The sequence below is a fragment of the Pelodiscus sinensis genome, chromosome 2 (assembly GCF_049634645.1).
Source record: "Pelodiscus sinensis isolate JC-2024 chromosome 2, ASM4963464v1, whole genome shotgun sequence".
Taxonomy (NCBI): Eukaryota; Metazoa; Chordata; order Testudines; family Trionychidae; genus Pelodiscus; species Pelodiscus sinensis.
The window spans coordinates 178,721,793-178,738,685 of NC_134712.1; the positions used below are offsets into that span (position 1 = coordinate 178,721,793).

General features: G+C 40.7%; 1 protein-coding gene across 1 annotated transcript in view; it reads left to right on the plus strand.

Annotated features, from left to right (window-relative positions):
- Positions 1–15,702, plus strand: part of SACM1L (SAC1 like phosphatidylinositide phosphatase) — a 62,455-nt gene extending 46,753 nt beyond the window's left edge. Inside the window, exons 12-20 of the mRNA XM_075921878.1 lie at positions 85–164; positions 3,266–3,364; positions 5,171–5,309; positions 5,564–5,633; positions 5,728–5,800; positions 9,108–9,201; positions 9,280–9,372; positions 12,244–12,301; positions 13,647–15,702. Coding sequence (XP_075777993.1) covers positions 85–164; positions 3,266–3,364; positions 5,171–5,309; positions 5,564–5,633; positions 5,728–5,800; positions 9,108–9,201; positions 9,280–9,372; positions 12,244–12,301; positions 13,647–13,783 — 843 coding nt within the window. The 3' untranslated portion in view covers positions 13,784–15,702. The remainder of the gene's footprint in view (positions 1–84; positions 165–3,265; positions 3,365–5,170; positions 5,310–5,563; positions 5,634–5,727; positions 5,801–9,107; positions 9,202–9,279; positions 9,373–12,243; positions 12,302–13,646) is intronic.
- The last annotated feature ends 1,191 nt before the right edge of the window (positions 15,703–16,893 follow it).

The following is a 16,893-nucleotide window of genomic DNA, read 5'->3' on the forward strand; positions in this document are numbered from 1 at the left end:
AAATATTCTGCTTAGTTAAATTGTTTATCTCTTTCATTTTTAAACAAATTGAATGATTTGGTATTACCATTTTATTTTTCACAGGTTAACCAGAAGGGCTCAGAGAAGCCTCTTGAACAGACATTTGCAAAAATGGTAAACAGCATGGGAAATGGAATGGTCAGGTACATTTTAAAAAAATTATGATATATAGCTGTCTGTTATAAAAGGAGCCAGATATGTACAATCCTAAATGGAAAGTGTGATCAAATTGGTCATGGGACCTTATAAGATACATTTCATGAGAATTGCATTTTAATACACATGGATACTAGAGTCTGCACTGCAAGAAAAGGACCTAGTCCCTGCCAAAAGAGTTTACAATCCATCTGGAAATTATAGGCATGGGTTAAGGGAATTGTGGGACATGACTGCATCATAAAAATAAGGAGGGATGAGGGTTAGAGTAATAAAAACACATAGTTGTTTTGGCTAGTGGTGTCATGAAAGTTCTGCAAAATTCCTTGTTTCTTTGATGGGCAGAGGAAGGTTTATTGACTTCATGACAGAAATGTGCTTCCAGGAGGAAAGAAATGAGGCATTGCAGCCCAAGGAGTTCCAGGTGTGAAATCACATGGAAAAAAGCTGCCGAGCCTAGGTCATTGTGTGCACAGACTTGATGGAGTGTATGGGCCACAGGAGCATGGAAAGCAAACAAATTAGGGCTGTTAACAGAGATAAATTAACGCCTGCGATTAATGCAGGGCAGGATTAATGCATTAAAAAAATTAACGTGTTAATTGCAGGCATAAATGGTGTGCTGCCCCTTTGAAGTGCTGCTCCAGTGCCTCAAACGGGCAGTGCTACATGGAGCCTGGGATCAGCTGGAGTCCCCAGCTGACCCTAGGCTCCGTGCAGTGCTGCCTTTTGAAGCGCTACAGCGGTCTTTCCAAGAGGCAGCACTGCACTCAGGACTCCACCTGACCCTGGGCTCCCACAGTGCTGCCCCTTGAAAACGCTGAGGCAGCCTTTCCAAGGGGCACTGAGCCTTGGGTCAGCTGGGGAATCCCGTTGCTATAGTTTTGTGTGTTTACTCGTGTGATTGATTTGTGAAGAGGGAGGGCATGTCTTTAAGAGCACTTTCAATTGAGAGTTTCTATTCCATTTTCAAGGCTGTTACTTGCATCTTTAAGAGACAAAACTTGCAGGATCCCTTGCATTACTGCCTGTAGAACTAACTGTAAAAGCCATTTTGCAGAAACTTGAGTGTAAAATCCTATCTCTTTATCTTATTTTTTTCTCAGTTGTAAGTTCTGCAAATGTGATAGCATTTTAAAAATTAATGGTAATAGTCTTCATTTTAGCCCCAAAATAGGGTTTTGCTGATTCTATTTGCTTTGTGTGGCATTTTCCTGTCATCAGTAGTCATTCACAATTTGTGACTGCTATCTCCAGTTGGGTACAGACCTTCTGGAAGAGTCTTTAAAACCTCCATTCCCCTCCAAAAACCCCAGAAACTTACTTCTGCTGTCTACAGCAAGGGCATGCTTTTGCAGTCTGAACTTGTTAAATTTCTCTGTCCCTGTTTGGTCTCATCTTAATCTTTTTGTATAGATTCTAAACTCTTAGCTTTAACTCTGACTTCTTAATTTCCTACTTGAACACAAGCACCTTGTTACTATTGACTGTTTTGTTGTTTGTTTTTTCAGTTTACTAGTGTTCATTATTATTTGATATTTGACCTCTCATTGCCTGTTTATAGAATTTTGCCATACTTTTCTGATTGTAACTAGAAATGTGAATGTGCACCTGTGTACCCGGTTAACTGATGAGCCTAGGCTTATCCGTTAACTTTCACAGATACACACAGCCTCTCCCACCCTCCCTTCCCCCTCATTGCTGCTCTGTATTGCAGGCATCAGTGTGAGAGGGGAGGGAGATGGGAGCTGGTGCATGTGGGGAGTGTCTCCCTTCCCCCCCCACCACACACACACTGCTGCCTCCCACAGAGGCAGCAGTGCAGAGTGGAAGGAAACAGGAGGGAGCCAGTGCTCGCAGGGAGCCAGAGGCAGCAGCACGGAGTGTGGGGAGAGGCAGGAGCTGGTACATGCAGGGAGCTGGCTTTTAAGCATGCTAGCTTTTGCGGTGCTCCCTTCCTCCCCACCTCCCCCCCCCCCCCCCGCCCCGATGCTGCTGCCTCTGATACACCTTTATAAAAATAAACACATTTTAACATCCCTAATTGTAGCCCAACTGCTTTTGTCCTGTTTCTCCTCTTTTTCCATTGCCATACTCCTTTCGTCATTCTAATCTCATCCATCCATTTCTTTGTACCTTATATACTAGCCCCACCTCTTTGGCCTCCGTTTCAGAAAATGTGAACAAATGATGAATAGTCTTTAAAACTATATTAGAAAGCAGAAAGCTCCCTGGGGAAAAAAAGTTGTCTTGTAAATTATGGTAAATGAACACTTGGATTGTAAGCACTTCTGGACAGGGACTATGTCTTTTTAGTTAAATTATATAGCACCATAAATGTGCATGGCAAACAGTAAATAGGAATTGATGATTCTGAATCAATCCCTGTTAGTCACAGGTGATCCTGTCAAAACAGAATTAACAATTAACATTTGAACTGCTCATTAATAGCACTGGTCTCCTCCTGCAGAAAATCCAAGCCAGGGTTCCCCTTCCAGGTTGATATTCTAGTCTACAAAGTGTGAATGTGTTGCCGTAGCAATATAGTCAATATTTGGGGGGAGTGAGGAAAAGGGAATTTTGTGCCTTGGCATGGACCCCTTTCAATGGGAAGGACACTGATGGGTTCCAGATGGAGTTGCATGAGGAAGTGGTGGTATGAATGACAAGCCTTCCTTTAAGACTCCTGGCATGAAATCGTTTGTGAAAAGATAATTAGAGAGAAGTAATTCTGTAAAATATTAGTGAATATGAGCTTCCTTAGCTTGTTTCCAGAGTGGAGGGATCATCTATTGGAGTGCAGAAATTTGCATCCTCAAAATGTGCAAGGTGATGTCTCAGAAGAAGACAGAGAAGCAGGAGACATGTCTATTGATATTTTTATGGACCACTTTTAAAGAATTATTTCTAAAATTTGGCTGGTGTTGGCAAATCTTCTTCTGAAGGAGATCATTTTTCTGCACTTCAATATTGATCAGTCTTTTTCTTTTGAAAAAATGCCTTTTTAAATATAGAAATGTACTGTGATATCTTCAGAGCAATGAAGAATGCAGTGAATTTATTATCTGATGTGTGTGTCTCTGGATAGATATATAGCTTTTGACTTCCATAAAGAATGCAGTCAAATGAGGTGGGATCGACTCCAACTCTTGATGGATCAACTCGCAGAACAACAAGATGAGTTTAGGTAATTTATATATGAAGCTATGCAGACATCTTTCGGTGGTTGGTATAAAATGATAGCTTGTTAGATGCCCAGCAGATCCATAGAGCAGAATTTATATCTTCAAAGTAAATCACTTTCTCATATGGATTATATAACCTTGGGTTGAAAATGCATATATGAGAAATTAGAATGGAATGTGCAGCTATCTTTGATCTTTGCCGTTGAGGAGGAGAAAGTAGAGGTTTTAATGTGTTTTATGATGCATTCACCAAACCATGGCTTCAATTCTGAGTAGCAGCCAGCTAAGCTATGAAGGAGAATTTAAAGTTATCCCTTTTGGTGAAGGGATAGGGGGATCACTTAAGCCTGCCTATTACATGTGAATAAGAGATCACAAAACACAGCTGCTTATCTGTCTTCAGTGCAGTAATTTCACATGCCATGTTAATGCCATATAGGAGCAACCAGAGACTAGCCCTTCCTGAGTTGTTGTTTTTATTTATATTTGTCTTTGATTCAAAAAAGTAGCAGAAGTCCAACTTTATTTTATATATGAAATAAATGTATGGTGTATGTGAAATGTTGTTACTTAATGCATTAGTCTGTATTTTTTTATTTTTCACTGCTCACAGATTTACCGGTTATGAAGGCAAAATTATTTATCTTGTAGTTCTGTAACTTTGAAGATACCATCACTTTGGGTCTCAAGTCTACAGAATGAGGCAGACCAGGAATTCCTATATCTAATGTTTTAAAGGCTACACCCCTATTTCCACACAGGTAGTTTAGTCTGTCCCTGTAATTTTCAGGAATAGCCCACTGAAACATCTGTCAGTTCCATTTATGAAAGAAAGCTTGAACCATTGATGTAGGCTGACACACTCTATAGAGTTATAACAAACTAAACATGCTCCTGAGCCTGAAATGCTCAAAGTCTGAGAGGAGGTGAACAAATTAGTAAGAATCATGCCTTCAAAGAAGCAGAATGAACAAGTAATTTTGTCTTTAAGATATCAGCTGTATAGGAGTCTCAAGTCTAGAATGAGTAACTGAGAAAAGTTCTTAAAACAACTAATACACGATAGGAGGTAGTGAACAACATAGGCATATGCCAAAACCAGTCAACTTTCTTTAAATAGAAGGAGGGACCTGATGTTTCTCAAAACATTTTTAGCAGGTTTTATGTCCCTCTGGGGTCTTGTATTTTAATTTTTTATGTATATATTTGTATTGTGTGAACCAAAAATTTAAGCCACCTCGAATATTTTATATAGAGAGGTGGGGTAAAAATATTTTAAATAATAAGGCATAAAGTATCTTGAGGACTACTCATAAAACAAAATCAAAGTATGGCTAATACTAGGACTTGGATAGTTTGGGCTCTCTCGAAAATCAGATTCTGCAGTCTTGAGACAAAGATGCAGCATTCTTCTCTAGAGGCTGAACCCAAGTCTTTGTGTAGTAGAAGGATTGTATTAATACTTTGCATACATCATGATTACAACATCTCTGAAACTGCAAGTGGAACCTGCTCTTCCTCCAATAGGTAATAGCAAGGCTCATAGCAACTGCAATCTAAGTTATTAAAGTGCAGTAGGACAGCAATTAAGACACTGTTCCTGATAATACTGTGCATTTGCTATCTGCTTCAGAAAGAAAAGTATAAAAATGATTAAACACAATGAGACAGAATTTAGCAAGTGAAAAGTAATTCTGTCTTGGGTAACAAAAAAAAATTTGTAAAGTATGCAGTCAAAACATATATTTTGAAGCATATTATGTTTGGTATTTATTTATATCCACATTTAAATGTATCCTGGATCTTAGCTATTTTCTAGTTGATTCTGATGGTAAAGTGGTGACTCAGCAGGAAGGAATATTTCGCAGTAATTGCATGGACTGCCTGGACCGGACTAATGTGATTCAGAGCCTATTAGCACGTCGTTCTTTGCAAGCACAGCTGCAGGTTAACATTTTTTTTTCTAGTTCGCTTTTTTTAATGCTCTTTCTGTGGGGAGAGGGAAGATGAATCCTTTGTAGAGAATAATACAACTGATTGTAATAGTTTGCACTCAGAAATTGCTTTAGTATTTAAAGACCTGCTTGAAATTAAAATGTACTGTCCCGTTTTTAGCTGAAGGAAAAAGCTATGTCCTTCATAAACTTAAATCCTGACTTTCTCTGAGTTGCTGTTGAATTGTAGTATGGCTTTTGTTCTAGAGATTAGGCGTTCTGCATGTTGGACAGAGAATTGAAGAACAAGCAGAATTTGAAAAAATCTACAAAAATGGTAGGTTTGTCTTTAAAGTTTAAACTACTGTTTTTCAAGTATGGACCCATCAGACTCTTAAGGAAAACAAACATTTCTGTTTCTTTGTTCACAGCATGGGCTGACAATGCAAATGCTTGTGCCAAACAATATGCAGGAACTGGTGCCTTAAAGACAGACTACACAAGGCAAGTTCAAGACAGTTGAATTTTTGCAATTTTGTAACTTAATTATTTACAGATTGATAATTCAATTTACTAGACCCATCTTAACATATAAGATGGTAATTATCTCTTACTAGAAAAATACGCTTATGTCAACATGATATAACAATGATATACCTTTTTGTATTTAAAAAGATTAAATTAGGAAATAAAACCAATTTGGGTTTGCAGACTATTCCATCTTACTTTATTGCGTGTGAGACAGTTGAATCTGAAGAACCATTTGTGACTGAACCAGTAAGAGACCAGCTTATGACTGTCACTTGATGTGCTGAAATACCACTGAGCCTTCCTGGACACCCCTCAACTCTGTCCTGCTGAACCAGGCAGTCCAGCACTTACATAGACCTTGGGTCAAAGCCTTTGCAGTATGTCACAGATCAGCTCTGGAAAGGCTCAGCTAAAAGGACTTGCCTAGGCACCCAATGCACACAGCTTTAATGGAGTGTGAACCCCTGATAAATCTGTCTTAAGTTTTATACAGGGTAAGCTTATTTTTGCCCTCTTTCTGAAGGTAAAACGTGGACTCCTTGTCCCACTCCCCGGTAACAATTAGTTGCACTGGGCTTTTTAAAAAATAAAAAGGATTTTAAAGTATAAAAGATAGAATTGAAGAGGTCATAAGAGAGAGCAGACAGAACAATGTAGGTTACTCAACAAAATAAAACTGCTTAATACACTAAGCAGTTGGTTACATGGAAATTTCCTCCGTTATTCTGATAAGCTCCTTCCACAGACTGGACAGCCTCCCAGTCTGGACTTGATTTTTTCCCCCTGTTCACTCTTAGATGTTTCCAGCAGTCATTTTGGGTGGTAAGCAGGGGTGTCCTGATGTCTGGAAGTAGCCCCTATTTTCTGGTAAAATCTGTATATAAAGGTGGGAAGTCAAAGGTAGAATCTTTGTTTAAACTTTTTCTCAGTATTCAAGATGGGTCCCAGCATCAGGTGACATGGCCACGTGTCTTGGTAGGACCAACCATAGCTCCTCCCTCCCAAGTTCACAGGAAAAATAAGTCCATTTACAATTCATTATTTTCTTGCTAATGGACTGTCAAGATCCTGGAGTACCCTTAATGGCCCTTACTTAGCCTGACTACTTAATTAACACAGGGTCATACTTCATATTTCTGACATCAGATATGGAATGATACATGTATACAAATGGAATAATCATATTCAGTGGATTACAAGCTTTCCAATGATACCCTACAATAAGTATTCTGCATAAAGCATATTCTAGTTGTCATTCATATCCATAAAGCATATGGATAGGTCCTTGGAGACTCTCTTCTCAAACCCTATGCAAACAACACTCTGCTATCTCCGAGATACTACTTCCTGCGAAAACTACAAAACATCGATAACCTTCCTGATAACACCATCCTTGCTACCATGGATGTAGAAGCTCTATACACCAACATCCCACATGAAGACGGATTACAAGCAATTTGAAACACTATCCCAGAGGATACCACTGCCAGTTTGGTAGCAGACCTATGTAACTTTGTTCTCACCCACAATTATTTCCAGTTTGAGGACAACTTATACCTCCAGATCAGCGGCACAGCCATTGGTACCCGTATGGCCCCACAGTACGCTAACGTCTTTATGGCTGACTTAGAACAATGTGTCCTCAGATCCTGTCCCCTTTTGCCCCTTCTCTACTTACACTACATCAATGACATCTTTATGATCTGGACCCATGGCCAAGAAACACTGGATGCATTCCACAGAGGTTTTAACAACCTACACCTCACCATCAATCTCAGCCTGGACCATTCTACATGAGAGATCCATTTCCTGGACACCACAGTACAAATCACCAATGGAAAATTAGATACCACTCTCTACAGAAAACCCACTGACTCATACAGTTACCTACATGCCTCCAGCTCCCATCCAGAACACACCATACGCTCCATCGTCTATAGCCAAGCCCTTTGATACAACCACATCTGCTCTAATCCCACTGACAGAGACCAGAAACTTCAGGATCTCTACCAAGCATTTATAAACCTCAATTACCCAGCTGGAGAAATAAAAAAACAAATTGAAAGAGCCAGACAAATACCCAGAAACCATCTACTTCTAGATAGACCCAGGAAAACCAACAATAGAACCCCACTTGTCATCACCTACAACCCCCAATTTAAACCTGTCCAACACATTATCAATAAACTACAACCTATACTGGAACAGGATAATACGCTCCGAGAGGCTCTGGGAGACAGACCCATAGTCTCCTATAGACAACCACCTAACCTCAGGATGATTCTTACCAACAACCACAGGACATATCACACTAATACCAACCCTGGAACTTTCCCTTACAACAAACCCCGTTGCCAGCTTTGTCCACATATTTACTCTGCTGACACCATCATTGGACCTGACCATTTCAGTTATAAGATCAAGAACACACATTCCTGCTAATCCAGAAATATAATTTGTCATTATGTGCCAAGTGTCCCTCTGCTATGTATATTGGACAAACTTCTCAGACACTTCGCCAAAGAATCAATGCACACAAAACAGACATCAGACTGTTTCACAAAGAAAAAACAGTTTCTTGCCATTTCAACCAGAATGGGCATTGTCTCAACGACCCGATTACCTGCACCCTGCTTCAAAGAGATTTTAACACACGACTTCAAAGAGAAGCCTCTGAACTGTCATTCATGCTTAAATTTGACACTTTACGAATGGGCCTTAACAAAGATGCTAATTATCTTACCCATGACAAAGATAGCTTCCCCAATTATCACCTCTAATATAATTATCTCATAGACATTAACCTCCCCCCCTCATTCCCCTCTGTTCTAAAATCTGATTTGTCTATTTTATGTGTTCACTTTTTTTTATTGTATCCCTTTGATCTATATGGTCATGACAATTTTCTTCCACAATTTGATCTGAGGAAGTGGGTCTGGCTACGAAAGCTCATCACCTAATAAACCATCTTGTTAGTCTTTAAAGTGCTGCATAGTCCTGTCTTTTGTTTCACCATTTTCCTAATTTTACTCACAGATCTTTCCACTTTTCCTTAAAACTTTGTTTTCATAAAAATCTACTGCCTATAGGAGTTAGTGGCAGTGCAGAGGCAGCACTAGATAATTGCGTCTTCATCCTTGAGTATAAATATAAACTTGATATGACTTAATACAAATCTGAAAGGACGATAAGTCTGAACATCACTTTATATAACTTTCTACTTTTGATTTGCAAATAAGTTAACATTTCTAATACGCTCATAAACCACTTTTTTTTACAGAACTGGGAAGAGAACTCAATGGGGCCTAATAATGGATGGCTGGAACTCATTAATACGTTACTACAAGAACAACTTTTCTGATGGATTTAGACAAGTAAGTTGGGTATTTTCTCAGCAGAAAGGTATTTAACCTTTATTGTTATGCATTTTTAACTCTGTGTTTTTGTTACAGGATGCTATTGATCTGTTTCTTGGAAATTATTCAGTGGATGAAGTAGAGTCTGTTAGCCCTCTACATATACAGAAGGACTGGAAATTCTTGGCTGTAAGAATTTGTTAAATAAGCTTTGATTTACAGTTGTGGGAAACTAAATGATTCTGTTTCTTTGACTTGCCTATGTAGGTATTGAGTGTTTATCTTGGGCTATTTGTGTAGTAGCCACTTCCAGGAGGATTAAGGCTAAGAACATCAGTCATAACATAAAGGAAGTGGGAGCATCCCTCAGATATGGAGTTGGGAGAAAAAGGGGTCTTTGTCCAATTTTACCCCTCTTAGAAAGATTGGGATTCCTTTTGGATCTCTTGCTTTATCTGCACATTAAGAAAGGGATAACCATTTTTAATATAGTAAAAGCCATCACTGTTGACCTAAAAAAAGTGAAGATGTCATCTCACAATGCAAATGCTGTCTGTTGGCAGATACTGTTCTTTTTTTGAATGTCAATGCCAAGATAGTCTGGAAGGATAGGCTAAACACTGAGGCTATATCTACACTATGCGCCTCTTGCGGAAGAGCAAATGCAAATGGAGTGCTCATTTGCATATGTCATGCTCTAAGGGTACGTCTAGACTACATGCCTCTGACGACAGAGGCATGTAGATTAGACTACCCGGCATAGGAAAATAAAGCGGCGATTTAAATAATCACCACTTCATTTAAATTTACATGGCTGCTGTGCTGAGCCGATCAGCTGTTTGTTGGCTCAGCGCAGTAGTCTGGACGCTCTGCGGTCGACATCAAAGGCATTTGTCGACCTCCCAGGTATGCCTCATCCCAGGAGTGCTCATTTGCATATGTCATGCTCTAAGTGAATTTCAGAACTGCAGTTATGACCAGTGTTCCCTCTAACATTTTCTATCCTTGGGTGGGTTGAAATTTCTTATGTGCACTGCCCTCCCCCCCGGACGTCATCATGGAAGTAAGTTGCTGGAGTGCAACAGCTCCCGCTGTTCAGGCAGCATGCACACCAGCTGTTTGGGGAGGGGAAGTGCAGTCGCACACTTTCTGGAACCCAGAGGTGTTGCAGGATTGCCAGGTACTGGTCCCAGCTGCCCCTGTCCCCTGCCCAGACACCCCACTAGTACCCTGCCCCCAGCAGCACCCTTTCCCTGGCCCCAGCACCCTGCCACTCATCCTAGCACCCAGCAGCACCCTGTTCCTTGTCCCAGAACCCTGCCACCCACCCCAGTGCCCAACAGGACCATGTTCCTGACCCCAGCATCCCGCCACCTGTGTCAGCATCCTGCCACCCAGCAGCACCTTCTCCCCGGCCCCAGCATCCACTAGCACCCTGTCCCCTGCCCCCACTAGCACAGTTGGGACCACATTAGTGAGGCTTGGGGGTTTTGGAGGGTTGTTTTTTGCATCTCACTTGTGTGGGACAAGTGACTTTTTTCTGTGGGTCTCTGGCCCCTGACTCAGAACAGGTTTCCTGCCCCTCTCATAAATAAAGACAATGCTAAAACCTTTTGAGTTTGACATAATGTTTTATTTACAAATGAAGCCTGGTCAACATGTCCCCAATTGGGGCCAAATCCCCATCTCACTGCAGCATCATAACACTCCTGCACCACCTGACCCCAAATCTGAGCCTATCATACACTGCAACCCCCTGTCCTGAGCCTCTTGCATCCCCAAACTCCTGCATCCCCACATCCTCAGTCTTCTGCCACAACACTCCTGCACCCTCCACACATCACAAATCTGTGTCCTGAGCCCATCATACTCACAGCTTCCTTGCCCTGAGCCCCTCACATATCCAGCCCAAACTCCTGCACCCTCACATACACAAGCCTGTGACTTGCTTGGCACCCCAACATTCCACCTGAGCCCAACACTCTCCAGCCTGGAGCCCCATTCCCGAGCCAGCATCCCCTTCTCCTGCATCCAAATTCCCTCCCAGAGGTTGCACTTCTCACCCCTTCCCACACCTAAATCCCTCATTCCCACCCCAGAGCCTGCACCTCCTGACTCAACCCAGTGAGAGTGTATGGGGATAGTAAGTGATGGAGAGGATGGGGCCTCAAAGGGATGGGGCCTCAAAGGGATGGGGCCTCAAAGGGATGGGGTCTTGGGGAAGAAATATGATTTTATGCATTGGTGGGTTTTTTTTCTTGACAAACCTAGGGGGTTCCTTGAAAAGCTGAAAAGGGTTCCATGGCCAGATAAAATTGGGAAACACTGACTTAAAAGGTCACTGCAGAGCTCGAGGAAAATGCAGACAGTAGTATGGGAGACTGTCTACACCAGGGGTGGCCAACCCATGGCTTGCGAGCTGCATGTGGCTTTTCTGCCCCAGAAGTGCGGCTCGTGAAGCCACCCCTGCGCCCCCATCCCAATGGTCCTTGTGCTCCCTGGGGCAGCGATTCAAAATGGTGCCCAAGATGGCGGCCATCAACGGGAGCCTGATATGGCCAAAAGGTTGTAAGCTTGTTTCTTAAAGGAGCAGCCTCCTTTTTTTTTTCTTGACAATTCGGGGGGGGGGGGGGCGGGAGCTTTCCTCTCTTCTCTCCCTCCCCCCGGCCGCTGTTTTGGCTCTCTTTGTTAAATGGGTTGGCCACCCCTGATCTACACTGACAGCTTCTATTCTTTATGCGCAGCACACAAGTGGGAGAGATTATCACTGGAGTATTATGCAGGGTTATGCAAATGCCCAAATAAAACTAATGAACCTGGTATTTCAGTCTAATCAGGCAGAAAACATATATATTCATCTCTAATCTAAAATATACATACAGTTAAAGCATTATTTAGATTAGCTCTGAAACTCTGGAGTAGATTGATGTCCTGATTTGGTAAAACAAAGAAATGTTTTTTACTTGTAATTTTACTTGTTATAAAGCAAGATATTTCTTGAAGGAAATAATATAATCATATGTATTTCCTTTTTTTAATTCTGTTTTTCTTCTTCCTCAGTTGCCTATTATTATGGTCGTTGCTTTCTCAATGTGCATTATCTGTTTACTTATGGCTGGTAAGTGCCTGTTTGCCTGCAAATGAATTTTGCAAATGTAGTTCATACAGCTTAAGATGTTGGAAGCTATTCTCTGGGTATGTGCTTATGAGACAGTCAAGTCATATTTCTAACCATACAACCTAGAGCTATGCTTTTCTCTGGCTGGTCTGGTCAGTAATTGCATGGGAAAGCTCAGGTACAGAAAATAGTGCTGGATATTCAGCAGATGGCACTATTCCCTCAGATGGGTTCACTGTTAAAGTGGGGTATTATGAATAATTTCTTGTAAACGTGTTGGTTGAGTCAGGTATAAAAATAAGTTTTAGTCTTACAGGAGTACTTGCTGACACCCACACCAAGCCCCTATTTGGGCTATTATGTTCTGCTTCCCTAAAACTTCCCCTCTATTGCAGTTAGATATATGGTATTTACTTAGGGTACTTCTATACATGTGCGGGTGTGGAGAGACCTGGATAGTGAGCCTCAAAGCCTAAGTCTACAAACTCTGACTCGTGCTGTGACACTGAAAATATCAGTATAAATGTTCCTGCTTGGGTTCTGAGACTCACCTGTGTTGGTGGGTTTTAATGTCCATGCAGGAACGTCTACACTACAAGTTGGAGTCTCCCTGGTCCAGTACCCTCGGGACCTGACCAGTCCCAAATGAGGGGTTTTGGCAGACCAGGGAAAGGCCCTCTGCTCCTAGTCCATGCTGCCCCCAGGCTAGGGCTCCAGCTCTGCTGCTGCTGGGCTCCAGCTCAGCTCCCTTGCTGCCTGTCAAGCTGGAGCTCCTAGGACCAGAGCTCCCTGGCTCTGCCGAGTCTCCCAGCTGTGTCACCAGCCTCCTTCTCCTTCCCCTCCCCCCTGCCCTGTTCCCCCCATGCTCTTGCCCCACTGCTGGACCTCCCTGTTATTCCTGGACCATAGAACCCAAGATCTGTGGTTCTGCCAGACCACAAATGTTGCTGGACCAGTGTGTCAGTTTAGGGAGGTACAACCTGTACTGTTTATCCCACTATAGTGGGAATTCCACGAGCCTACATCTGCTTAGAGACTGACAGCATTTCAGTGGCAGGTGAAGTTTGTTTATATAGGCTGCAGAACAGTTTAATTTGCTTTGGGGGTCTCTCTGAATGAAGAGCTATATTAATGTCAATTTTTAGCCATTGCTGAGCAGCAGAACATTAATTTACAAGCTAGGTACTCAGAAGGAACTATACAGTGCAGAATAACAGGCTTTAATATGTGTGAAGATTACCTGAATTTCAGTTCTTGATAAAAGCTTCCTTGTGAGCACTTTCCTAATTATTTTATTGTGCTAAAATGATCTTTGTTACTTACTGCAATGTTTATCTGATCACAGGTGACACACGGACTGAGACATTGGCTTACGTGCTTTTCTGGGGAAGTGCAAGCTTTGGAACTTTAGCTATCATCTTTTACAATGGCAAGGATTTTGTTGATGCACCAAAACTGGTTCAGAAAGAGAAGATGGACTGAATTTGTGTGTGTGGAAAGCGGCTTGGCATGGAGGACTCCTCAAGCCATACTTGGAGTCTCTACTGACCTGCTTTCCACACCAACTAGTTAGTGATCTTTCTAACTTTCTTCTTCGTGGAGAGAAAAAGTGAATTTTGTCCTTCAGCTGGTGGGAATTCACAGTTGAGATGTGGTTTTACAGTCTTAGTCACAGTGATCTTTGGAATATTGCATTAATTGGGGAGATTGCACTCATAACAAGATAACTTGCAGGTGAAAACACTGATATTTTGGCTATCTTTGGAAGATTATAGGATATAAACTGGCCTTCTAAGTTGACAGCCTAGCAGGGTAGTTTCATTCAACATGTGATCTCATAATCTTAACAAAGATCTCTGGTTCAGTTTGTGTCAACATGTCCAGCTGTGGTAGTATTAGTAATGTAGACTCACATCATGTTCTTTCAGGTAAGATAGCATTCCTAGTAATACAAAGTTTTATTTCTAGACTTAACAGCTGAGTTTCATTTGTCCATCATACAGGCAGTCACTGTTAGCACAAATCCTTTAATTAGGGTAGAGAATCATACCTTATTGCTTCTATCAAAATTCAGGTCTTCTGTCTCATCTACAATTGATGCAATATTCTACTAACCTATTTGTAAGGTGAGAGGATGAATTATTGGTGGACACTTCTGAGGCTGCAAATGTGTTTTGCACTAAACTACTGCAATCTCCAGATGACTTTTTATTACAGTTAGATAGCAATTTAAGTGTGATTCAGGTCAGATTGTTGCTTTTTATGATGTAAATGAAATCAAATAATGTAAAACTTCTCTACTGTGTTTATTGACCCTCATGCTAATGGTCCAAAGTATTCCATATTTAAAGAACAGTCACAATGTAGAAGATACACTTCATATTATTTTCTTAGTCACCTGATTATCTACTTTTTGGTTATGTGGGGATTACCTGTGGAAGAAAGAATATAAATCTTTGGGATGACAGTCTTCTGCTAAATTCCATGTTTGCACTTAGGGGAAGTGGCAGCAGCTTGCTTTTTACGCATGATAAAACTAAAAAAATTAAGCTCTGAATATTTTTGCTGATTATCAATAAATGTGTGTCTTAAATTTAGTGCTTCCAAATCTACATAAAATCTGAATCAAGGACCAATTTTAAAATATTTTGTCACTTTTATGATTTGTTAAACTAGACATGAAATTTGCTTATGGCACTGTGCATTGTTTAATATTTCCTGTAAGTACAGTTGTATATTCAGATTGCAATTATGAAGATTAAATATTAGGAAAAAAAGTAGAATACTAGGGTTAGCACGGTTGTCATTAATGGCCTAGCACACAAAACACTGCATCATCAGTGTTTCATTGTGTTATGATTGAAAATATGTACAGTTTTTTGCAATAACAATTCATTTTAATCTTGAATGTTTCTGAAGGCCTCTTTGGTTTTGTTAAACATTACCTGTTCATAAGTGCTAGTAATAAAAATGCAAAGTACATGTTGCTTTTAGATGCTACAGTGGAAATATCAGTTGACAGTTTAACTGAGAAATTCTTTCTAACTTAATCTCAGACATCAACTCTGTAATGGGTAAGAAAGTATAAGAACTCTATAGTTAAATATTTAAATAATGGTTTGTATGCCTCATTGGCAGGTGATGTTTTGAAATGTAGTCCAGCTGTCTTACTATGTGTATCTAAATCTTTCCTTGCATCTCCTGTTAAGAGTTTGCTGCAACAAAGACAAAACCTGGACAGCTAATATAACCACATAGCAAGAACTAGATTAATGTAGGTTTTGAGACTTGGAAGGGCATCTGTATTCCAATGCTTTGCAAGGAGATTGTGTACTGTATCTAAGTTTGCATATGATGTACTCATAAATTACAATAAAACTTTAATCTTTTCTAGATCCTGACAGTTGTTCCTGTATTTTAGTTGATGGGTTTAAAAATGCAAACTTTAAAAATTATTTCTTGGAAATGGCTGATCATCAGGTACATTCTGAGCAGTTAATCTGTAAATACAAAATTAAAGCCTTCTATTTTTATACTTAAAACTTTTAATGGATTAGTTTAAAAATAAGATTTTAATTAGCAAATATGTTCCATTTTCCTCTGCCAACTATGAACTTTACCTTTCTGAAAAACAAAGCATTTGGGGAGACACAGGAGAAGTTTAAAAATAACACGTGAAGTTAAAACAAAAAACAGGACTATGTAGCACTTTAAAGACTAACAAGATGGTTTATTAGGTGATGAGCTTTCGTGGGTCAGACCCACTTCCTCAGATCAAATAGTAGAAGAAAATTGTCACAACCATATATACCAAAGATGGTGACAATTTTCTTCCACTATTTGATCTGAGAAAGTGGGTCTGGCCCATGAAAGCTAATCACCTAATAAACCATCTTGTTAGTCTTTAAAGTGCTACATAGTCCTGTTTTTTGTTTCAGCTACACCAGACTAACATGGCTACATTTCTATCACCTGAAGTTAGACTCCCTACTTGACTCAATTCTTTGTCCACCCCTTTACAAGGCCAACTTAGACCACCAGCACTGTTTTTTATTGGCTCAGTGTTAGATACATGAGGGCTGCATCTACACTGGCAAGTTTTTCCGCCAAAGCAATTGCTTTGGTGGAAAAACTTGCCAGCTGTCTACACTGGCCGTTTTGAATTTGCGCAAGAACACTGACGATCTAATGTAAGATTGTCAGTGTCCTTCCGCAAATACAATGACTCTCCCATTTGGGAAAAAAACCTCTTGCGCAAATGCAAGATGGCTCTGCACATTGCTGTATTGTCTTTCTCCCTCGGGGGAGAGAGAGGATCAGCAATGCACCAAAGCATTTCTCCAGAAGCTTTCCCCCACTGCTGTGATAGCAGCAGGTGGTGCCTAGGAGTGGGCGGGGCATAGTCATGTGTGCCCTTGGGAATGGGGTGCCAGGTAACTGCCTCATTACCATAACCCTCCCAGCTTCTTCCGTGGTCTGCAAAAATTCCTTAATCCATCATACTCTCTTTCCCAAGGTTGCCAGATTAGAGGTACAAGTGTATTACAATGGGTCCTTCTATATTTGGTTTAATTCTTTCTTTATATCCTCAG